The sequence below is a fragment of the Ornithodoros turicata genome, chromosome 3 (assembly GCF_037126465.1).
Source record: "Ornithodoros turicata isolate Travis chromosome 3, ASM3712646v1, whole genome shotgun sequence".
Lineage (NCBI taxonomy): Eukaryota > Metazoa > Arthropoda > Arachnida > Ixodida > Argasidae > Ornithodoros > Ornithodoros turicata.
Window position 1 is genome coordinate 83,391,052 of NC_088203.1, and position 25,430 is coordinate 83,416,481.

Here is a 25,430-nt window from a genome sequence, read left to right on the forward strand (position 1 = left end):
CATGTGGTGAACTTTTGTTTCCTGAGTGTATAGGGAAAACAGAGTAGTAGGGTATCAGACTTGACACAGGACTTCACTGCATAGCACGCTCTTAGAAGAGCCTTCATACTGAATGACATAGTACCCTTGCTTTGGTAAAAATGAGAGGCGCACGCCTTTTTTGGCACTTGTGCAGTTTTGGTAATTGTAAAAAAAAAAGGAAAAGGAGTATTCCCGCAAAATTAGGAGCGATGACGTCATTATTTTGTGCATTGGTTGCGCTTCAGCATGTTTTGTGGTGTAGTTTTGCTTTAAGGGTGTCAGGCAGAGTAGAATCAAAACGAAACTTCACCAGATAACACCGCCTGGCGCCAGCTGTCATTCAGAACAATATTATTCTTTTTCCTGACTCGTTGGAAACAGAAGGCGTATACTCTAGCTTTGGACTCATTCTGCAAAACGTAAAGAGTAAAAAAAATGAAAAAAGCGGGTTTCCATTTTAAACAAATTAGGAGAGAAAACGATGCCATTCGGATTGGTGGCCGGCTATAGGAGCGTACGTGTTATGTAGATGTGGTGAGGTCCTGTTTGAACAGCGCATCATTCTGCGCGGTGATTGGTCTTGACCGTGTCACGTGGTAAAGTTTTGTCTGTGACCGCGGTAGGCAGACCGTTCGGGAGTAGCACACTACCGCCACCACCAGCTTTGTCCGTGAAGTCGGCCCAGGTCGCACGACCCCCCTGCGACAGTGGTGACGTTGCCCGCCCGAGCGTGGCCGACTATACGGGAAGCAGTTCAATCACCACCACCACCTTTTTTTTTAGAATGTGCGTCTGAATACCCCCCAAAAAACGTAAGTGAACGGATCACTGCGCGCATTCATTGTCCATTGCACGTTTTCGGTCTAAAAACAACAACAACAACAACGAACGAACGAACGAATTACACACGGCGAACTCCCGCACTTCGAACCCGAAACGCATATCCATTTTCGCAAGCAGACACCTTGAAAGGAATGAGTTACGGTTTTTCTTTTTTCCGTCTCTGTTCTTTTTTCTTTCTTTTCTTTTTTTTTAAGATGCAGCTTAAGCGCGAGTTCGCGAATATTACGAGCTTGCTCCTTTTGAACAGAAATCGGCACGGCACGCATAAACAAAACGTTTGATGCGCGTTTGCTTGGTGAACGTTGTGAGCATTCAGAGAAGCGCAGGTGCATGCCCCACGACGAGCAGACAAGGAATACCTTTCAGGATGAACGCACTTGCAAAGAGTGAGAAAGGGAGTGAGAGAGAACCGGTCGTGGCACAATGGTAGACATTCATTAGGTCGAACCTCCACGTGCGTACGTCTCACTGCGTGCACTCAAGGTCCCAAACAGAGGTGTGCGTCACAGTGCGTGTAACACACACACATCTGATGCAGCCAACATGCTTGTGAGAGTGAGCCCAAAGGGTACCCTTTGCAATCCAAATCGAACGAGGGCGCACAACGCTCTAGAAACAGAACTCTTAGCACGCTGAAGATCAACCGCTGCATAGAAGTGATACCGTTTGTGATATGCACTCTTCCCGAGCAGCGCAGCATATTGGCCCAGTATTGGGTGGATGTTGGCAATACTGGTCCTATATTCAGAGACGGTGAATCGCCCACCTCATCATCATCCAATGTATGAGTGTGTGTGGTCCAATATGGGTCCAGTATAGGAGCAGTATTGCCGATATATTCAGGCCAATATTGTGCAGCTCGGATTAAGACGTAACTTCACCGCACAACATGCCCCCCCCCCCCCCCCCGCTCCTCCATCATCCCGAATGACATACGGCACACTCCTGAAAACCAACTTCAACGCATAGCACGCTCTTAGCCAACCATCATCCCGAGTGTCGTCGTGCTCTCCCCTGATTTGCTGAAAACGGGGGGCGTACGCCATTTATATGGCACAAGATGGCGCACGCCCCCCTTCCCCCCCAGTTTTCAGCAAATCAGGGGGAAGAACGATGCCACCCGGGATTATGGTTGGCTGTAGGAGCGCGCTATGTGGTGAAGCTCTGTTTTAGAGTGTTGTTTGATAACGTGATTTGTTGATAACGTGAGGCTTAAGGCCCTTTGTGGCAATTGACATATAACTGCGTGACTGTCCCAAAAACGTGTACGCCTCGCGTTTTCACCAGATTAGGAGGGGGGAACGGTGTCATTCTGAATGATGGTTGGCTACTGACAGACTTGTACGTACCTTGAGTACGTACTCAAAATACAGTATTTCAAATACTTTTCCCGGTATTTTGGTACTCTACTCAATACTTTTTGCGACAAGTATTTTTAAAGTATTTAAAATACTTTTTTCAGTATTTGTAACGCAGTACTCAAAATACTTTCCTTCCTCGTCAAGCCGTATCCAGCACACTTCCCCGCGGATTTTCAGCTCACGAGAACTTAACCCTCTCTTTCCTTTCTTCTTTCGGGAAATCACGAATCTGTCATTTATCCTCCAGTACAATAGGCTGGTCCCACGCCTGGCCTTGCTTGTCAATAGCCCGAGCCCTTCGCCAGAGAACGGTTCCTTTTCATATTGCCAGGTGAATCCCCTCGGGATTAGGTACAAGAGTATCCCGGCATTTATTTCCTTGGTCACCTTGTTCACACCTTGGTCCTTGGTCACAATGAACACGCGCCAGAGGTTGAAAGACCCGAGCTGACATACAGGAGGGATTACGAAGTTTTAGGTCAGAACATATCTCCAAAGTTTAATTGAGTTCACCAAAGTTCACCAAACATTACTTGACACCGAGACCTTGCAAATAAAACATATGCTGAAGTATGGCGGATAAAGTTTATTCATTTGATTTGTATACGGTCACTGTCAGAATACGCGTTTCACTTACTGCTAATACTAAAGTACTTTAAAGAGTATCTTAATTACTTCTCAGAGTATTTAGTACTCTACTCAAATTACCTTCAGTTGTGAATATTTTGTGCTCTATTTTAAATACTTTTGCGCAGTATTTTGTGCATGTCTGGCTACACTCTAGAAACAGAACTTCACAGCATGGCCACGCTGTGCGCCAACCATTGCCACGAACGATAGGGTCATCGCTTCTGATTGGAAGAGAAAGCGGGGAGCGTACGCCTTTGTTGTTGCATTATCATATATAAAAATTGCCACAAAAAGGACATACGCCCCCCCCCCCCCCGTCAATGACGAACTGCATAATGCCACAAAGCTGGTGGTGGTGGTGACGAAAACCGGCTTGCCGTTGTTGGCCTCACGTATGTGCCTCACGTCACGACTGTAGCCAGGATTAGATGAGATGATGTGATAACAGATGAAGGAATGATGACGGACGAAAGTTAAGATCTAGAGCAGTCATGCAGAGTTGGCGAAAAATCCGAGCACAATGCCACGAAAATGGCGTACTCCCTACGTTCTCAGCAAACCAGGAGAAAAAACGATGTCACTCGGGATGATAGTTGGTTAGGAGCGCGCTATGTGGCGAAGTTAATTGTTAAGAGACTATGTAGATAGGTATCTCTGATTCCGCACTATTAGAAATGAACTTCACGGCATGGGACATTCCTAGCCAACCATCATCTCAAACGATATCGTTATCTGATTTGTTGAATACGGGAGGCGAACGCCTTTTTGTAACTATTATGAACAGCATAAGTGTCACAAAAAGGCGTACGCCTCCCGATTGAAAATCAGGGCAGATAACGGTATCATTCGGGATTATGGTTGGCTAGGAGCGTGCTTCGCGGTGAAGGTCATTTTTAAGAGCGCGTACTTGTGTTACAGCGTGAGCGTACGCCCTTTTGTGACAATCAACATGACTGCATAAGTGTCACTGAAAGGCATACGATTCCGGTTTTCAACAAATCGGGGGGCAGGACGATGTCATTCGAGATCGTGGTTGGCTAGGACCGTGCTATCCAGTGAACTTCCGTTTTGAACGTGAGGCTAACAACAGCAAGCCGATTTTCGTCACCACCACACCACCACAGTTTTAAGAGGAAATACCTCATCTCATACCTCACCTTCACCCCTTCATCCTTTTCTCTCTTTTATTTTTTGCTATAGTCGTGACGATGCCCACTCACATGTGGCCAGCAACGACAAGCCCATCTCGACATTACTCCCTCCCCCGTTGCACTCTGTTCAATGGTTGGACCTCAGCGTGTACGTGCTAAAGTTCCATTTTGAAAGTGTACTTTTCCACGAGGGCCTCAAGTTCGTTGTTCATTATTTCAACTGCGTAAAGTTCTATTACATGCATTAGAGCCAAACGTACATTATTTTCTGTAAAGGAACCAAAAAGGATGAACGTGACATTCTCGGGTAACCATAAGCAAGCCCCCGCCACAACTTCCGGTGCCACGAAGACTTCCGGTCCTTCCGCGACTAAGGACGCTCGGAACCAATTATTTTGTGACACTTTCTGGTCCCTCGTTTGTGTGTGTAGTGTTCCCTGCTTGATTGCTGCCCCCCAAGCCCCAACTACTTTTCTCCACACATCCCCCCCCTTTTTTTTCCAACTAACTGCGTCTAAGTGGTCTGGGGTAGCCAGCCTGACTTTGTCGAGACTGAAATCCCTTTTTTTTTTCTTACTCTAAACTCTTAAAAATGAACTTCACCGCATACCACGCTCCTAGCCAACCATAACCCCGAATGATATCGTTATCTGCCCTGATTTGTTGAAAACGGGAGGCGTACGCCTTTTTTGTGACAATTATGGCATAAGTGTCACAAAAAAAGGCGTACGCCTCCCGTTTTCATCAAATCAAGGCAGATAACGATATCATCCGAGGTTATGGTTGGCTAGGAGCGTGCTATGCGGTGAAGTTCATTTTTAAGAGTGTATCACATCACACCATGCTATGAACCAGCCGCCGTGCAGAATTACATCTTTCCTGATTTGTTGAAAACGGGAGACGTACGCCTTTTTGTGGTAATTTGTGGTAGGAGGTACCTGGGTTCGAATCCCGGTGCCGGCTGTGCTGTCTGGGGTTTTTCCTGGGTTTTCCTCAGACGCTTTCAGACATATGTCGGCACAGTTCCCTTAGAAGTCGGCCCAGGACGCACATTGCCCCAGGGCGTCACTCGATCGTGACGTTGCTCACCTCTGTGACGCCGACAACGGCGAGCCCTTTCACCATCACGACCACCATCTTGTGGTAATTTGTCACAAAAAGGCGTATACGACCCTCTCTCTCCTCAAATCAGAAGCGATAACTGTATCAATCGGCACAGTGGTTGGCACAGAGCGTGTTCAGCTGTGAAACCGGATGTCGTTTTTGCACCAAACCAGAAGCGGTGAAAACGGCATGTATTTCAGAGACCAATAACACCGAACTGCTTGCGTGTACAAGCTGCTCTTTCCGCAAGCACCATCGCTTCAGAATCGGTGCAAGCGAGCGTGACTCATTTGGGCTGAATAAAGCCCATACCGTTTGCACAGCTATAAAGCGACGACACAAAAGTTCACGTCTGTGTGGTGCGCGAGTTAATGGATGGAAACCTTGCCGCAACAACCCGTCAAGTTCGAGGAGCTGCTTGACAGCTGAGAAACAGAGGCAATACGTTGCAAACGTTGTAACACATCTTCGGTGGCTTTGCAGTTTCAATATACAAGCAGTTTCCAGCCATCCTGGTGTTTCTCGTGAAGAAGACATAGCATGTTGCAACTTACAACGTAGGTTAAAAGTGTGTTGCTCGATTACATTTTCCGGTAGCAAGCATCTGGCGGTAGCTGTGACACCGATTTATTATTAATGTGATTTTTTTTTTTTTTTAGTTCTATAGTTACAGTTCATCCCACTTCAATCTCTGAACAGGCTTCTGAGGAAAGAAATAAGTTACGAGAATGTCAGGTCCCATTAACGCGAATTTGCGACAGTATTTGTATTATAAGCAGATATATTATAAGTATTCTAAACACAGACTATATACGAATAAGCCCGAGTGGCGCATCAATGTAATCGAATAGGGATATAATTTGTGATAAAATTGTTCAGACACAAAAAGATGTCCGATATTCAGGTACACGGTCGCTCCATGGAAATGAGTAATCAGAGGCTGCTGGTTTTCTGAGAAATATACTCAGTTATCATGCTCAGATATTCAGAATCTGTTATTTTTTCCTGGAATCGGTAACTTATGCGTACGCCAAGCGATCACATACACACACCGTATGCAGTCTATGTGTATGTAGGTAAGAACAAAAGAAATAGGTACAACTATATTCGGTACAAAAGTCAGATGATGATATATTCTCAAAACAGAACTTCACCGCATAGCACGCTGTGTGCCAACCATTGCCACGAATGATAGGGTTATAGCTTGTTATTCGAAGAGAGAGGGGGGAGTACGCGTTTTTGTGGCAAGCGTACGCCCCCTCTGTCTTCCAATCACAAACGACAACCCTATCATAAACATAACATAAACTGAATTACAACATTTTTCTCTGTCGTTCCTCTTCAATGGTTCGAGCTATAAATACATTGCTTGAGAATGTTTCGATTTAATACGTAATCCAGCCGATACAAAACTATCCGCTACCTGTGAGTAACACTCCTGAGCAACAAGCTCAAAGTAATAAAAAAATATTCGAAAAAGACACCCCATCGGCCCTTACCTATCTCCCCCCCCCCCCCCCTTTTCTGCTTCCTCTAAAGACCTCCTGCTCTTCCATCCATTGCAGAGCGTATCTCTCCTATCTCAACAAGAAAGGAGCTAACATATGGACCCTGATTGTCATTTATGAGTTCCTTATTGTCGCAACGTCGAGCACAATTGCGACGTGCAGAAACCTGTCGAGCGAGCAAAATATTGAATCGCGATTAATTGCACGGTGACATTCAGCAACTTTATTGCTGCCCCTCCCCGTTCACCATGAATACGGGAGAAATAATATCTCTATAGTCACCTCGATTCTCCATATCGTCAGGCCTGGTTCCTGTCCGGCACCTTCAAACGCTGGATCTGTAGCAACCATTTCGTAAGCCTTCAAATGTCCAGGAAACGACCTGCACACTCCCGCACCAGAGAGTGGATTGAGAACTTCACGGGCGTGCAGTGAACAAGGGCGGAATGAAGCAGCCGACACCGCGCGTTACTAGCGCCACATCAAGTTTGCGCGGTGAATGACTTTAGTTTCGGTTTTTGTATTTAAATATCGTCAATGTTGTTCAGGGCAACTCGCTGTGAACTCTGAAGGCACACACAAATTATTGCTTGTTCACACAAACTGATCACTTACTGAATTGAATGTGATTTGATTGCTTCCAAAAGCTGTTTTCCGCACAAACAGAGGGCGCTACAGTCAATTTTCGCACACACCAACACAACCGCAGGAGGGTCGCGAAAGGAGGTGCGAAGGTTGTGTACGCTTTGGCGAGTAGACGTTTGTACCTTGCGTGATTTGTTGTACGAAGTCAACACGACGTTCACAAAATTGGAAAGCAAAGAACAGCTCGCAAAAGATCACCGGAAGTGGTTAAAGGATCGCTGGTTTCTGTGGAAAAAAATTATTGGTGCGTTAGGCCTGTTTTCCGGCAGTACTCAGCTTGCGGTTGTGATGTGAATGACGGAAAAAAATTGCAAACACTTACAATTTGTATCGGCCAAGGTAAGTGTTCCTCCCGCTTGCCTCTGAATTCATGAGACACGAAGGAAAACAACAAGAAGCGGTGCTTGAATACCGGCTGGAAGGGCATGGGGTAGTTTTTCCTCAGAGTGACTTCTGCTTGCATGCAGATACTAGAGGGAGGTTACATGCTGCTTACTTGTTGAGATAAAATCTGAGAGTGCTCGACATGCAATAGAACGATCACTGCCACCTGCATGCAAACGGTTTTGCTCCCGTTTGCTCATTTTAGGTCACAGCTCAAAGGTAGCACTACGTGTGCTTGGGAAAACATACCACGAAAATCACAATACCAGAAAGAGTGAACGGAAAATTGCTTGCTTTCGATAATTGGACGAGAGGATTCCAATTTGTAAAACCACAAACGATAATTTAATTAGGGTCCTCCATTACGTTCGTTATGATTCATGTGATGACACACCCGAATCATTGATCACCAAAATAAAGTTATTATTCATACGTTGTTCTGGTATATTACACACTTCATCTATTAGTACATATTTGCCTTAGTTCTCTCATAGCCGAAATTTAGGTCGTCGTGATGATGAATTAACATTTAATCTCAGGACAAGTATTGAACATGGGCCAATGGAGTCACTCCTAACCAAGGATTTTCCAGCACGGTGTACACTTCTCCTGGTTTTTTGCACCCCCCCCCCCTTTGAAATTGACGAGATTGCCCAATACAGCTGGGCTACCAATGCATATACTGATAAACATATACTGCCCCACCCCCCTTTGGAGCTCAGTATTCCCATCCCTCACCCCCACCCACTTTCTCAGGGGTCGATTTCTCGGGAAATTACTGCTCCTGTGTTCTAACTCAAAACTGGTTGTTGTGCTTATGTTTAACCGTTGCTCAAAAGTGAACTTCGTGATCGTGCAGGAAAGAGTAGGAATTTTAGTATTTGCTCAGCAGCAGATCCAATCAGCTGTTTACATTCCCTGCACAGGTGAAGTACATAGCAGCACTCATACTGCTTTTACACGTACCACCTGTAGTGGTGTGAAATTTTGCCTTTTGTGTATTGTGCCATCTTATAATATAATTTTGCGCATTCAATGTCTAACACCACATTTTGCTGGTCCAAATGTCTCTATAGTCCTTAGCCAGCTGTTCTGGTTTTCATTTGCACTATACGGAATGTCGGCATGCACTAAACCTTGTCTTAGCCTCCAGAGTTGTTGGTAGTATTGTGCTTCGAACCTAGTAATTAGTTCGGAGGGGACTAAACATCCCTGCCTCATACTATAAGAAGCGAAACAAACAAAAGGAGAAGAGTTATGAAATACACGTTTTCAAAACACATATGGCATAAAGAAAATATATAGTCAAAGTAGAAAACTTCAGCATAACACGTAATTTGCTGTTCATTTGCTGTTCAATAGCAATACCAAGAGAAATGTGAGTGGTTGATGCCCTGATCATTGTATTAATTTCATGGACCAATCTCCGCTCAGTGCATTTTCCAGTAGTCTCTACTGCATTGCAGGTTTGCGAAGAAGCAGTCTGGTCTGCCAATATAAAACACAGCTCAAATACATACTTAAGCTGTACTGTAATACTTAGAAATTGACGTGTACATTACACGAAGCGCAGTTCTCTTAATTTGTGTACTGGAATGCTTAACAGAATAATAGTGAAATTTAGGCGGCCAACTGAATTTAAAAGGACGTATAGTGTCCCTTTTCCTCTGGTCGCTCAAGTGATATCTGTTAAGCCGAAAGCCCAGCTTCAGTGAAAGTGTAAACAAGCAGAACACTTATTTGTCTGTTTGTTTCAAATACGTTAAGGGCTCAGATTGGGCATATGGTGGATCTAAGACATACAAAAATAAGGAAAACAAAGTCTGCCGTAAAAGCTCAGAATCTCAGGTCGGCAAACATGCCATACATTATTTATATTCACTGATTCTGTCATTATGACTCTGCCCACTGTTAATGCTTTGCATTGTACATCTTTCCAGACCAGTCCACATCAAGTATAAAACGATGTCCATCTCATGGCGGACTCCATCGTGCGAGATTTTCTTATCGACTGTCAGGTGTGTGCGCACATTTTCATCGTCCGCAGTTTACATATTTAATCATATTTAATCACTTTACATATTTACATATTACATAATCATATTTACATATTTAATCACTACACACGAGGGTGTACGGATGCACATATGCAAGGTACAACACATTGGCGGGGTTCAGGCTTAAAGCTGATCCTCTGGCATGCAAGAAACTAGCACATCAGAATGATGACAGAGGCACTACACCAACACAAGCCTATGTCTTGCTGCGTGATAAGCATCAATAATCTTCCATGTGCCCTTTTTTTTTGTTGCACTGCCTAAGACTGTGGTGGATTGAAACAGAGGTCAGCACCTTCATCTCTTACAGTGGATGCTCATATGTCCAGATGTGGCTAGATGCCTGATCTTCTCAGAGTCAGTTATCACGTAGCAAAACAATAGGACTCCCTTTGAAACGAACAATTCAATTTTCTATGTGGTGTATGGCCTGAGGTGCCTCTCTGGTCTCTGTGACACACGTGCTCAACTGGCTCATGTATTTACCAGTGTGTGCTTGCGTTGGTTTGCGGTCTCTGTCATTTTGGTATGCTGGTTTCTTGCATGCGACGTGGTGGTACCAACTATCCCAGTTTAGCACAATGGTGAAACTCTCAGTCGCACGATAATGGTGTTGTGACGTCATGTTAAACGTGACATTTCATTTGAAAACTTTTGGTGGGCATTTTGTGTGCTTGAAACCTTTATGTTTGCTGCCTTCCCGCGTTAGCAATTCTTTCATGATTGGCAGACAACAGTCAGTCCACAAACAACCAGTCAACTCATTTAATTAAGATCTGGATACAACTTGTACAAACATGTATTCAGTACATCTTGGATCCAAACTGTCATTACCCCCTGTATGACACCCAACGATGCTTCTGTTTCAGACTGTGACAGAGGCCGAGGTCCACTCCTTTGCGAGCAGTATTCGGGAAAACAATGAACTAATCGACTCCCTCATTCAAGTAATTGAAGAAAAAAAGTACCATAAAGAGGTTTGTATCGCACCTTTACCGTAATTTCACGCGTATTAGCCACGGCTTATGCGCAATTTTTTTTTCTCGCGGGCACGCAGCAGCTTATCTGATGACTATTTTTCCTTTGTATTTGCCCCCATACAACGGCTTGATCGAAGGGGCCGACAGTACCTTTGGAACAGCACCGCCCTGCCGTTGCACGAACAGTGCGTAAGAGGGGCGCGCCCACATTCGAGTAAACCGACCTTTCTGGTGCCTTCCCCCAAGCAGCTTTAACTAAAGTGGTGACAGTGATTCGTGTCTTCTGGAAGGGCACTGACCCGTCGATCCATGAAAAATACACAACAAGGTCAGAATCCGATCTTGGTAGAGCACTAGAACCACGCTGACCTCCTCTGTTGTGCACCATGCCGACCCTGGAGTATGGACCACAGTGTTTATGCCTTCTCTATGGTCTCCTTTGTGGCACAAATCAGTCGTGTCGTATTACCCGCAGCTTATCTGCCTGAAAATGTTCAAAACGTTCCTAGCAACGGGTCCTGCGGCTTATCTGCAGTGCGGCTTATACGCGTGAAATTACGGTACTACTTTCTGCATCAACGCAAACAAAAAGAAAATGCACTCTGAAAGTCCAAAGCACTACCATGTTGGTTGTGAAGTAAGGAAATTCTTCCGTTCCCTTCCACTCTATTCATTTGTTTGCTCGTTTTCCTTCACGATGCCAACACTACCAACTTGATCACTTTTTCTTTCTTTTCAAAACTCCTTTTTGCTTACCAGTTTTTTTGTTTTTTTTTTTCAAATGCACATTTCTCTATCTTGAGTTTCCCTCATGGTTTTATTCATTAAGTATATGTGTACTTATTTCTGTTGTAACACCCCTTATGTAATGCCCCAAGGTCATTGGCACCGCACATGTGCAGTTGTCAAAAGGTCCATTAGTGTGAATTTGGGTGTAAAATTTCTGTGTTGATATACAGGTAAAAATCCGGTTCATTATGCTCCTTATATATCTCAAAATTATAAAACAATGCCCCTCCCTCCCCTTTCCAAGCTCCAAGGTCACATGTGGAAATTGCATGTGCTTTACGGACAGGTCGTCGTAGCAATCTGGACTTCATGTGCCGGATCCCTCTCTTGCCCTCACTTGGGAAAAAGTGCTGGGAAAGCCCACGTTTGCAACTGTTTTAAGCACTTGGGGCAGCCCTGAACTTCGTTATCTTCCAGCGTGTGCGAAATGCACCATCCAAAGCTCCGGCTCAGGATATTCTGAATGCTAGGATCCTAGAACAATTTCTGTACAAACCATCTCTGAACAACTTCACAACTTGTCTCCTCAGTCCAGGGAGTTGCTGAGGTAACTGTTCAGATGGGCAAAATGCTCAATGATAGTGGAGCATGTCCGTGGTATATTGGCCATGCCACAGTTAAAACTGCAACACATGTCTGGCACAACAGCTTATTATGACTAATAGAAAACAATTTCTTTTCCTTCCTGCAGTTTCTGGAACCATTATGCGAGCAGCTGTTTGCCTTCTTCCGTGCGCAGGAAGATCCCCTGCGCCAGTTTGCAATGTTTTTCATCCCCTGCATTGTTGGCATCTACCTCGGTTCTGTTCACAAAGGCGACAGAAAGGTATTTCACTCGATGCACAATAAGGATGGAACATTCTCAAAGCTTGGTGGTCTCTAGTTGTAGCCACTGTATCTATGGCAGAGAAATCGTAGTTAAAGGTTTGGGTTTTCCTAACACAAAGCATGAGGTTCATAATGAAGAATAAATTAACGAAAATAAAATGAGTGTTTGGAAGCTAAACAATATGCTGCAGGATCTAATAAAAATAAAATATTATGTAAAGAATCCTTCTTCACATCCAGTTGTTTGTGTACGAATTGTGGAAATTGACAAACCGCTGCCATCTTACATTGTCAATGGCCTATACCACCTGCTAAGTCTAAATGTGCGGTGGAAAGTAACTGTTCTGGGGCTGAAACACACACAAACAGATGAACACTACACGAGCCTCAATGTGCCTAAGAGCATGAACGAGGGCCCTGGCTTTCTGCTGCGGCAAATTCAAAATTCTGCGTCACAGACTTGTAAATTCTGTGATATTCCGCGGCAAGAAGTCAACGGTTGTTTGAAATGGGAAACACTTTATTTTCTTGGATAATGTGGGAACAAAAAATATTTTATAAAATTACAGATTCGAAGCACTGTTGTGGCTCAGCATTACACGCGATATCTTGTGTTCTCCTCTGACAAAGAATGCCACCTGTCACCTGCAATCATTTTATACTTGCGAAAGGTCTGTCGGCATCTACAGAGTTTATAGGAACTTTATAGGAAGGAGGTTACAATACATGCCCTGTGGAAGTTACATTTTTAGGTCGCCCTTTTTGTTTCTGGGCTGTAGGCATCATTTAAGAGTCTTTAAAGGCAAGTTCCCAAGCGTCAAATCAAAATCCTCTACTGCCACTGCTGAACTGCACACGGGAGGGACGAAACCCCTTCCTCAGGCGGAGTATGCACAATAAGCTTGGGCTAAAGTTATCTTAAGCTAAACTACAATCTGTCTGTGTAGGTCCTGCAGCATGGGCAATTTGGTGAAGCAGGTTTCACCTCCTGCAGGGAAGCGTCAGGTGAAGCCCACCTTCGGGAGGTGCCATTCATATTCTGTGAATACAGTCATGTCTCGATTATCATGAGAAGTGCCAAGCCATCAAGCAACTCTGGCGTGGTTTTTGTGTAACACACATTAATAAACCTAAATCCCTCATATGTAACCACCATAGGCACCACGAAAAAAGAATGAAAATACCTGCGCAACGTGCGTACCGACGTCTTTCCAAGTGTTGAGAGACATACAGTTGCAGACGTTTTTCTTTTTTTCAGACTTCTTGAAGCCATAAAATTGGTCCGTATCATTGATCATGCCACGTTTTTAAGCAAAGGCGAAAACTTGCATTTTCCGAAAGCCTGTATTCAAATGACCAAAGAGGCTTCAAGAGCTCAATATATGTCTGGTCCACTAGGAGTGCGAGGACGACACCCTTGTGGCAAAAATTTGCTAATGTAGAGTTACATTGTGACAAGGGCGATCGTAACGGCAACACACTGCGGTTGATGGAAGGTCTCCCTTGTGTGATTAATGTTTTTACGCCTGCTTTTTATTGTTCCCGCAGCTCAACCAAGTGCTGCGTAGCAGGTGACTTCTCGTCTCGGGGTGTCGTTTCTTTTTCACAAAACCAGAGACACTGTTGACACAGTTGTATGCAATGCCGTTGCATGTGAGGACATTGTTGATGTTGTCACTGATGTCGTTCGCGCACTTAATCGACACAGCCAAAGTACCCAGGCTGCCCCGAAAGTTCAACCACGAGGCACACTGTTTGCTGCGGCTCTTGGGTTGTTGGATGATTTGATTTGTGCTTCTAAATATCAGGCGTGCATCAGCTGAGGTGTATACGGTGATAGACAAAACTTTACGGAACACGCTGTGGCGCATTCCTTCCTCAGAGTGACGCGGTAGCAGCGAATGGGACTGTATACAGACTTGCAAACAGGTGACTGGGTTACCTAGACTCATGTCTCTAAGTCTGTACAGTCCCATTCGCCGCTAGTGTTGTCACTCTGATAAAGGAATGTGCCGGAGTGTGGTCCGTAAACTGCTGTCCAGCACTGTACATAAAATGGAGCTCTTTGGAAGTGGTCTGAAACTTTGGATATGAAAACACATTGCTGTCATGTGGAGCTGGATGGTGCAAGTGATGGTGTCCGAGAAATTGAGAAGTTTAAATATTTGGAGTTAAAAAAAAAAAAGGATTGCTGTAGTTCCACACATGAAATACAGTCAAACTCCCTTATAGCGAACACCTTTTTAACGAAAATACCACTACAGCAAATTTTTTTGCGGTACCGCTGGAGCCCTATAGGTCCAATAATGGACATCCTTTTTAACGAAAATACCTCTACTGCGAATTTTTTTTTGCTGTCACCTGAGTTTCGTTGTAAAGGAGTTTGACTGTACATGGTAGAGCCCTGGACCGGTAATCCAGAAGATGTGGGTTTGAGTCCTACAGCTGGCTAGCCTTTTCAGTGACTTTCATCTTTCATAAAATACATGTTTTTGGATTTCATAATGAGTCCCGTTTCTGTTTTACATGCACCTCTTCAGCTCATATGGCAATTATTTTCTCTTACAGTCTCTTCGCTACGTAGAACTCCTAGTTCTGGGTGCTTACAATTTGGTACGTTTGCCTCCACTATAGTTGATGTGATTGCTCTGTACCCCATTTTTTGGTTGAGTTTTCATTTGCTTCGTTGAACCTAAAATGTATTAACGTGTGTTTGATAGATTAGTCTGAAAGGAAGGAAGAGGTCTGAACCACACTTTATTTCAAAGTGTGCTACTTAGACAGCAGGCCGTACTACACTAATAGCAGTTAATACAAAGCTGGCGCGAGCCCCACAGACATTTTGAGTTAAGGGATCCTAAAGCAGTGGTTCTGAAACTGGGCGCTGTGGCTAGTTATCCAGCACTGCAAAATGTGTACCACGCGACGAATGCCATCGCGAGCACGCGTGCAAAACGGAAACTCTGTATGGCGACCCACCAGTCACGTCCGAGCGCAGAATCGGGGAAAGAGTTCTCGATCGATTGATTTCGGGTGGGGAAAGAATGAATTCCGTTTCTTTGTTTCCTTTCACACATTACATTATGTGTGTCATAACTAGAGCCTGAAGTTTTCGGGAAATATTTTTTTCTAAATTTGGGGGTAAAAATCAGGTAAATAAACATGTGCTCTAAATTCGTGCGAATTCGGGTGAAAAAAGGTCCAGTACGCTAAATTCGGGGAGAAATCGGGCTCAGTTACTGTACTAACTGTATTGGCTTGGTACAAACAGTAATGTGACTGCATTTGCTGCCGAACAAGTATGTCAGTGCATTCCTACAGACAACCCAGGGAGGGGAATTTGCCGGGTAAAAATTGGGTTTCACCCTAAAGAGTCAACCTTCAATTCGTGGTGCAAATTCGGGGAAGAATCGGGTAAAACCCTAAAACGTCAGGGTCTAGTCATAACATGATGTGTCCTAGGGGATTTACCACGATTTTACTATGTGGGATGTACCATTTATACTGTGAAGAGTACATTCCATAATTATGAATTCATCCTTCCTGAAAAGAACCCACAATGTGTTGTTTCCAGTGAGGCTTTAGGAAACACGTACTTGTGCGACAGTACACGAAACCGTCCGCTTCGTTCCCTGCTACGCGAAGTAATTTTTAGCGGGTTGTTTGTCTGTGGGCACATCCCAGGGGTATTCATTGCCGTGCCAAAAATGTGTAGGGGCTCCTCGATCTCGCAGAGTTTGAGAACCGCTGCCCCAAAGAACTTTATTATTATTATTTTAAATGGCCCATACACCCGCAGTTTCAATCGTTGATAGATCTATCAGGGTGTCTACCAACCTAGAAAACCTGGAAAACAGGGAATTATCGGGGAATTCGGATGTGACTGGAAAAGTTATGGGATTGTCAGGGAATCTGCCAAAAAAGGCTGCTGAAGTCAGGGAAGATCGCAGACAGCTGCTGTCACGATGCGCGGTGAATCACGATTGCTGATGAGCGGTCGAGCGGCAACGCTGCAGCAACGTTGTCGTGAATCGCAGTTCCCCAGTACGACAAGCTCAGAGTCAGAAAAGTAGGGCAGTCTTATTAATTCATCGATGAATGATCCGTTTTATGAGGGATCTGGTAATCAAAACGTAGCGGCAGGCACCAAGTTCCCTCTTTTTTTTTCGTCAGGGAACTCGCTCGAAATAGTCAGGGAAAACCTGGAAAACTCGGGGAGTTTGAAGGTTACAGTTTAGTAAGACACCCTGGAGTATCTATGTACATGGTTCTCCGATGATGAGTGGATCTCTCCGTGTGTCTTTGCAGCAAGTGCTCGACAGCGAAGGAAAGCCCAACGTGTTAACGTCCACAATACCGAGTATTTCAAAGCCTTCCATTTACCACGAGGTGTGTGTAAGTACAGATTTTTCTTTTTCCCTCGACGTCGTCCCACTTGGATGTGTTGCAAAGGCGTCCGGCCCGTTTCGCACACCAGCACTGCGCCTGCAGGCATGCTGACACGTCTGCCACTCTCGGCACAGTGCACATGCCACGTCGTTGGTAACGTACCTTCGTTGTGGTTCGCAGGTTCGGAATGCCACGTAGTCCACCTTGGGAGCGTCACGTTCCCGTCTCTCTTCTGTCTGTGTTCTGTTATTACTGCACCAAATATGGTAGAACCTCTTTATAGTAAACTGGCCGGGACTTGTGGATAATAGAGCTGTGCGAATAGCAAAATTTTCATTGCGAATAGTTTACGAACATCTCACTAACACTGTGAATCGAATCCAAATAATTTCTTCAGATGGCGAATCGAATTCGAGTAATCAGAAAAGGCCCAATTCGAATAATTTCGAATACCTCATGGTGAAATATTTTGTGGTGTTGTGCTCATTAAATGATTTTCTGCTCCAAACATGTGAGCCTTTTCACCCAGCATAACATATCGTGAGAGAAGGGTCCCTCTGTGTTGTGTATGGCAGACTGCATTAGAGGGATGAACTGCATTGAGAGTTAGTTAACATGTTCCATGCGGCCTGGTTTGTGTGCATCTCCTCATTTCTGTATTTACATTAGCGTATACGAAGAGGGGAGTCAAGTCCTGTAGATCACATAAACTTCCCTTTCTTTGTACAGCAGTATGTTTAGTCGTGTATATGTCTATACTATATATACTTATGTGTGTCACCACTTCACTTTGTACCTGAGGAAGCGTGGACCTCCACGCGAAAGCTTGTACAAATTAAACTTAAACAAAAATCTTCAGTGTCGGTTTCTGTGTTTACATTGTGAATTTTGTATACTTTTTTAAGAAGCTGCACATATTTCCATCTGTTACTTAACACAACTCTCAAAGTTGGGAGCACATTTACTGGAACTTGCAATGCTCAGTGTACAGTGTTGACCATGAGTTCACAAAATTTGTAGACTTTAGTGACAGAATATTGTAAACAATGTGAAGCGGGCTTCACCTAGCGCTTGAGTGTAATGAGGAGAAGCCGACTTGCAGAATGGAGCCACACACTAAAAGAGCAATGGCAGTAACGTGAAGTGGGCTTCAAACTCTCGTATGGATGTAATGAGGTGAAGCCCCACTCCAGAGTGGAGATAACAATACCTCATTTCGGTACTATTCAAAAAGTATTCGAAAATGTCGAATACTGAAAATAGGTTGCGAATAGCATTCGAATAGCATCAGATATTCGTTTCATATTCGAAATTTCGAATATTCGCACAGCTCTAGTGGGTAACTTTACTACAGGGTGAATTTAGCAAAGGTCACACATTTCGATCGCGTCGTAAAAATAGAAGGTGACGTCTCTTGCGCTTCAAACTTTGCACACTTGTAGTCATTTGTCTCACGTTTTATCAGTATGTTTTTTCAAACGTTACCGTAGAAAAAAAGTTAGAAACCAAGCAAATTCTCACCCCATACATTTCCTATGGCCTATACCGCTCGAAAGCTGCCATGTTTTGCTCTCTCTATTTCACGTTCACATCACCACGTATAGGTGGCGCTGCCTCGAAATCCTGCATCTGGTTGTCAGTCGTTCCTTTGGTCCTTGTTTTGCTTCATCTCTAGGCAGCGTCACCTACACGTGGTGATATGAACGTGAAACAGACAGAGAAAAAAAATGGCGGTTTGCGTGCGGCATAGGCCATAGGAAATGCATGTGGTGAGAATTTGCTTTGCTTCTAACTTTTTTCTACAAAGTGATAGCATTTGAAAAAAAAAATAAGGGTAAAACTTATTGAGAATGACTACCAGTCTGCAAAGTTTGAAGCGCCAGAGACGTTATCTTATATTTTTACGACTCGATCGAAATGTGTAACCTTTGCTAAATTCACCACGCATATCGGGAGTTTTACTATGTCAGGTGTAGCTTTAAAAGAGTCATAAATGGAGCAGGACAGGTCATTCAGATATTCATTACATTGCTGCGTACCAATAGGAACTCTGCAGTGTTAGAAAAATGCCCCCATTCTTCACCAAAAACAGAAACTGTCGATTGCAAAATGGCAAATTTGTCGGCGACTTGCTGCGTCAGTTCGTTCCTGTCCACCAGTTGCGGCAACATCATCTTTTGAAGCAGTGTCAACACTTTGTGTTTCCTGCCACAGTCCGCCATGTCCCAAACTTCATGTCACACACATACGCGCGTAAAAAGGCACACGTCACATCACATCGCCAAATCAAGAACTGGGAAACACGTGCTGGGAGTGCAAAATCCCGGCAGAAACTAGGAAGCTACCTCGCCTATGCCGCTACGCATTTCCACCTCACATTCAGTGGATGGACTGGGATGGACACTATTAACTGTTCCATTTCCAGCTGATCGCAGTGTTGAAAAAAAAAGCGTTCAGAGTCATCGGCTTGACAAGATGGCAGGATCCGACATACGGAAACCCACGTTCTGGGTGTCCGTTCTTTACTATAAGCAGTATCCTAGAATTTTTCTGTTTACTATATAAGAAAAATAAACCATTGGGTCTATTGGAATTCAGTCGGGACTGCAGTTTTCTTTTACTATCAGCGGAGTTTTACTACAAGCGGAGTTACTATAAGGAGGTTCTACTGTATTATTGACGTAATTAAGCTCTTGCTGTCTGTAGTGTCACTTATGGTTGCAATTTTCACAGTCTAATGTTGGGTACTTTTTGCTCCTTTAGCTGTTCCTCCAGTGTGCCAATGGGGCAGAAACAGGGTTACAAAAATTGGGACATTAATTGCGTTACTTTTAGTCAGGCATATAAAATGGTATAAACACTGATAGGTGTATAAGCCCTATGGTGGGAAAAGCTTGAGTCTGGGCAGGAACATTTCGCCCCACTACAAACGGGAGAAAGATGAATGTTTTAGCCATCATTGTGTCAACCATTTCCCTTGTTGCCCATTCTTGGACTTTTCTCATCATGAAGTTATAAGCGAACCTTCTTCAGGTGATCACCTCTCTTGCTGAATGACATCTGAATTATTGTGACCATAACCGTAATTTTGTTAGCTTTCCGTTATGTGTAACCGCTTTCACTTGGTACACTTTGTTTCACACATGCAGTCATTAGAGTAGAGAATTACGGTGTCTTGCTCGCGTAAATGATATAGTAGTATACCACTTTCTGATTTAAAGCAGCTTTTTATCCAGTTGATATCGATGCGTAAAACTGCAAAAGGCTTTCGTCCTTAGCCGTTGCATACTGTAGGTTCCTGGAAGCATTGTCTACTAACCCACTGTGCCTTTCTCTTTTTTGGGGGTCATTGATCTGTCTGGAGCTTGTACTGTCTTCACTGTCTTAGCCCATAGGATGTCACACCCCTAGCAAAACTTTCCGCAAAACCTAAGGTACTCTCATGCACTCTGGTACTTAAAGGAGGTAAGAACTCCTATCTGCAGGTATTTAGTTACGGTTGTAATAGGTGTAATATTGTTTTTCTACGCTTCGTAATCCTATTTACTAGGGGTGTGCGATTATTCGAATTCTCGAATTGGAATCGAATATCAAACGCTCGAACTATTCGATTCGCGAATCAAATATCCAATATTCGATTTTTCGAATATTCGACTATTCCACGAATATGAGCGACACAACCCGAAAGTGGGCTTCACGTGGTGCCCCTCCCACATGCAGTTTAGCGCTGCCGACGAGAGACTTTGATTTGATGTCAGTGAGGTTGCCTTTAAAAAGTTAGGACTCTTGAATAATGACTACAGCCCACGAACAAGAAGGGTGTCTTAAAGATGTCCTTTACATCTAAAATTTCAGTAATGCAACTTCCTAGGACGAATGCAAAGAAACTAAAGGGTGTTCATGGCTAAGCTGAGGCAGGATGCCAATTCGTTTGTTTCACAAATGGCCTGTGGTTGTCTGAAACAATTACAGCCTCATCCGCATAACATGCTACTGCCTGACAAAATTTTGAAATGAAGGTAACCACTCCAGTACTCCAGTAAGTCTAGGCTCACCTGAAAAGCAGGAAGCACTCATGTAAAATTAAAGAGTAGGGGTTTTAAACAGAAGAATTGCATGTCTCTCTTGTGACAATTAATGCCAGAAAAATTACACTAAAGCCATGGGCTACAAGGTGGAAACTTTTAGTGCGAAAGTCACATATTGTAAGTTTTGCACAAATAATCGATATTCGGTATTCGGAATTTTTTCCTCATTCGATTCGATTCGACTTAAAATATTCGGATTCGCACACCCCTACTATTTACAATTTACTGTTCAATACTTCTCCTTCATAACGTGTGGTGCAGTGCTAATACAAAAACGCACGGATACGGGCGGGTAGACGTACCGTCATCTTTACCGTACCGTACCGTCATTGTTACGTTACTTGAAGAATTGTAGCACCCAATCAGACGCGTACGCGGAGGTACACATAACGCTCTGCTCTACACTCTTTAAAATGAACTTCACCACATAGCACGCTCCTACCCAAACCAACATCCCGAATGACAACATTTTCGTCCCTGATTTGTTGAAAACAGTAGGCGGAGCCCATTTTGTAGCCTTACATAATGAATACATAATAGGCTCCGCCTCTCGTTATCAACAAATCATGGGTGAAAACGTTGTCATTCAGGATGATGGTTGGCTAGGAGCGAGCTATATGTGGTGAAGATACGGACCTATCAGATTCATCTATACAAAAGGTGTCACAGCCAACAAGTTTAAAGTCGCCGTTTGGAGCCGACACAGTTGGCGGGCTAGCTTGGTAGAGTTCATACTTCCTTTAATGCACAGGCGGAAAGTCTTCAGCCTACCGATGGGGGCTGGGGCACAATGCCCCTTCCCCGCGCCAGTGCTAAATATATTGGCCATGAGTATTGGGGCAATTTATATCCTGAACTATACTTGTAGGTTATATCCACGATTTCTTTAGTTGTTGACCAGAACCCTACTATATGCCTTCTTATTGGTTCAAGTAGCAACTGTACATGATAAGTACAATACTTGCAGGGTTGTAGTTTCCATTTTGTGCCTGCCAAGCAACACTGGTTCGCATTGTATCATGCCCTTGTTGATTGGCGGGGAAACAGGAACTGACTACGAACAGTTATTTGCCTCCAGTCATCTTCATGCCAAAATGAGCGATTTGCTACGTAACAAGTTGGTGCGTGGATGGCAAAAGGAATGTGCCATCACATTGTGTCGATCACTGTGTGTCTGCATGAGCTACTTTATCGGGCAAGATGTCGGCGGACTAGAGCAAGGGGGAAAGCACGCTCCAAGAAGATATCATGAAAGAATCGGATCGGATATCATCGAATCAATGCCGAAAGAAATTATGGAAGATTTGTCTGAAAACGCGGAGGAGACCCAAAGCAATGCTGCTAGCAGACGAGCAGTGGAAGAAGGAATTAATCTGTAACAAGCAGACGGATTCGTTCCGAGGCCGGGGACATGTGCGAGAAGACGTGACGTCAGGGTCAGATGGTCATGTGGACTAGAGCACTGCACGGGCACGGGCTTACCCGAAAGCCCGGGCCGGGCTTGGCGTTTTTTAGGCGGGCCCGGGCCGGGTACGGGCTTGACAACGCCAGACATGGTCGGGCATGTGCGCGGACATATTTCACTTCACGAGACTGGACAGCTGAATTTTCACGTTACTTTTTTTCCCCATTGGGTATGGGATATTAGGTATTCTCATCTGAGAACTATCACTTTTTTACATGTGATCATGCTTATTTCGTGAATGGGTCTGGATTTAACGCATGCACTCACTCACATTTGGGGACGATTGGTGTGGGGTCCTGCACAAGCGTCAGTTAGGTTAGGTGTTGGGACATATTTCGTTCTCGTGAGGGCCCGGCACGAGGGTCAGTGAGGTTAAGTGTTCTGACATATTTCGTTTTTATGAGAGTCCGGCGAGAGGGTCAGTTAGGTTAGGTGTTCTGACATATATTTCGTTCGCGTGAGAGTTCAAGAAAGAGGAACTAACACTGGAGCATGTGAAATAGAGAGGCAATGAGTCTCCCTTGAACCGCAATGTACATACGCCCACGTGCCGCTGCGTGCTGCGTTGCCAAGCAAGCAACCACCACGCACAGAGCGACTTGCCGGAAGAGAAACACAGCCTCTGCTGCGTTCGAGTGTACCTCCTGACTCTCCTCCAATTAGCTGCGTCCTTTTCCTTGCTGCGTTGTGCTCTTTAGTAAATCTAAATACGCCTCCGAGCCACGAGAACAAATAGAGCAGAGGCGGGCTTGGACCAGGTCTGAGCATGGAAACAGTCGGGCCTGGGCCGGGCACGGGCCTGAAAATTAGGCCTGAGCAGTTTTTCCAATCTCAGGATTTAAGGATTTCTAAACGCGGATCTCAGGACGGGATTTTTGTGGCACTGTCCCCACAAGGCCTTATAGGACTGTGTCCACTTACAAATACAAATATGGTGCGCGTTTCCTGCATATTGATGCCTTTGGCTCTTCTTCGTTTTTATTCCCCCGTAGTAACTATGTATGTTATGTTCTGGCCTGAGGTAGCCGAGTCTAGTTTTCTGGAAAGGACGTCTTCATTTTCGTTTTCACTTTCAAATCAACATATTGAGGAGGGCCAAAAGAACAAAAAGGAAGGAGAGAGAAAGATCTGCGATATTCTGCAGTGTATTGTGTAGACTCTCACCGATCAGAAGTATCCTTGTAATTTTGTAGGGGTGTTAATGCCACTTGGTGGCTGTTCTCAGCTATGGGCTGTGTGATGAGTTGGTCATCAGCTGATGTGTTTGTCACAAGTTGGTTGACACAGTTGGTTCAGATTCCAACGAAAATTTTTCACGGAAGGGAAGCCCGAAAAGAGAGGTCGATGTCCCTTTCTTTTTGTTTTTCACACGTTCCACCAACCATCCATCGTGAGGAAAGCTGAAATTTATTATCGCGAAATCCCGGGATTTTGGGACATGGAAATATGCTGGGATCCCAGGGATCCGAACCCTACTAGCCCGATGAAGTCGCTTGCGCGGACACCTGGTTGCTGTGTTTGTCACAGTTGAATCACTAGGTCTGTGTAGTATGTAAACCTTGCGTTAAATGTGATGATGTCAGTACTCTAAAGCACGTTAATGTTAACTTAGAGGGGGGGGGGGGGGTATGTTTCTGTTTATGCTTATTGTGCATGTAGTGACATATTCATAGATTCCACTATACAGGTATTTCATTTTCCAAAATGCTTTAGATTTCTAATGCAGTAGTTCCTGTAGCTTTGAATACAGGGCCCGGATCTTGAACTCTCACATTGTAAGCGTTATCGTTATTTTTAAAGATGGCGCGTTTCAAACGTCACACGATGGTACGCGAAAATCATTTTGGTAGGCCGGGAACGTCACATGACGGCACGTGAAAATAGTTCTGGTAGGCTAGGATTTGAAATAAACACTTTGATTGGCCCTCACTCCACAGCTCGTGGCGAATCACGGGCGAAGTGATGCATTTAACGCGCGTTACGGGATAAGGACAAGTTGACATCTAGGCCCTGGTGTTTGTTTTGGCTCATAGTCTTTTAGCTCAGTTATCAGAATAGGCTCTAAACAATGTGAGCGAGACAGCACCAGTATCTCGATTGCAAGCTAACGAAAAATGTATATGCATTGATGTTGTACTATAAGTGTTGAGTATTGCATATTATCGCATAGTTTATTGAATGCTACTATGTTTTCTGTGCATATAAATCTGAGTCCGAGGTATTCACTTTCATGTTAAGCCTTGCTACACATAGTGAATGCACATGAACCGATGTCTGCCCTAATAGTGCTTGTATGTCTACAATGTGCATTTTTGTGTATTTTGCCTGATGTGTCATATGTGTGATTCGAGCTATTCTAATACAGTGTAGGGTCCACGTATAGTTCAATTGCATACCAAATATAAAATTTGTTTCATGAGAACGGCCACACATGCACTCAATTCACTTAAAGCGGGAATCCGGACCAGAGCTGTCACATACTTTCTCATGATGCTCAAGGTCACTGTGCAACATATTTCAATAAAATTTGCTGGAAATTATTTAAAATTTAATTTTATAGCCATCGCCTTCACGGCCATTATGTCCCGTCAGCAACTTCTGGTTTCTGTTCCACCAAGCAATCCAGCTACTGACTCGAGACAAAAACTTGCTAATTATGTTCTACTACATACATACGCAACAGTAATCAATCACCTTCATCTCGGTCGTGCACCCCTGGGATGTCCATGAAGGTAATGTAACCAGGGGCGGATCCAGAGGGGGCGGATCGCCCCCCAACAAAACATCAGTTTATACATGGGATTTCCCTCTCTGCCCTCCCTCACTATGCGCTACGACAAAGCAGCCGCCCGCCCCAAACCGAGGGTCTGGTTCTGGTTCTGCCCCTGACTGTAACTCACTGTGAAACCGAAGCTGAATGTGAACGTTCCGTTCGTGTTTCTTGTTTTTCTAATCTACAGTGCTCTGCTGGATGAACGTTTGCATTTGGCATCTACATGTAACTTGCAGCTGAATACAAGCCTAATCTCAAAATCAATAATAGCCGTCTATAACAATATTGACGGGAATGTGAAATCCTGTTGTTACATGCGAGTATTGTTATCCAAGATTTGAATAAACATCAACTTCGGTCGGGATCAGGTCAACGAAGTAGAACGATACAAGTGGAATGCCGCTGAGCGTGCAC

The 25,430-nt window shown here is 44.3% G+C and overlaps 2 protein-coding genes across 4 annotated transcripts in view; one reads left to right on the top strand and one right to left on the bottom strand.

Annotated features, from left to right (window-relative positions):
* LOC135388710 (gelsolin, cytoplasmic-like) overlaps nucleotides 1–7,062 on the bottom strand; it is a 73,011-nt gene extending 65,949 nt beyond the window's left edge. Inside the window, exon 1 of one of the 2 annotated variants that reach the window (XM_064618440.1) lies at nucleotides 6,901–7,062. In XM_064618440.1, the coding sequence (XP_064474510.1) occupies nucleotides 6,901–6,969 (69 nt within the window). In that variant the 5' untranslated portion in view covers nucleotides 6,970–7,062. The remainder of the gene's footprint in view (nucleotides 1–6,900) is intronic. The other variant, XM_064618441.1, reaches the window with a different exon arrangement.
* Nucleotides 7,063–7,301: 239 nt separating this feature from the next.
* LOC135388712 (hyccin-like) overlaps nucleotides 7,302–25,430 on the top strand; it is a 40,862-nt gene continuing 22,733 nt past the window's right edge. Inside the window, exons 1-6 of one of the 2 annotated variants that reach the window (XM_064618442.1) lie at nucleotides 7,302–7,602; nucleotides 9,588–9,665; nucleotides 10,574–10,681; nucleotides 12,165–12,299; nucleotides 14,870–14,914; nucleotides 16,610–16,696. In XM_064618442.1, the coding sequence (XP_064474512.1) occupies nucleotides 9,624–9,665; nucleotides 10,574–10,681; nucleotides 12,165–12,299; nucleotides 14,870–14,914; nucleotides 16,610–16,696 (417 nt within the window). In that variant the 5' untranslated portion in view covers nucleotides 7,302–7,602; nucleotides 9,588–9,623. The remainder of the gene's footprint in view (nucleotides 7,603–9,587; nucleotides 9,666–10,573; nucleotides 10,682–12,164; nucleotides 12,300–14,869; nucleotides 14,915–16,609; nucleotides 16,697–25,430) is intronic. The other variant, XM_064618443.1, reaches the window with a different exon arrangement.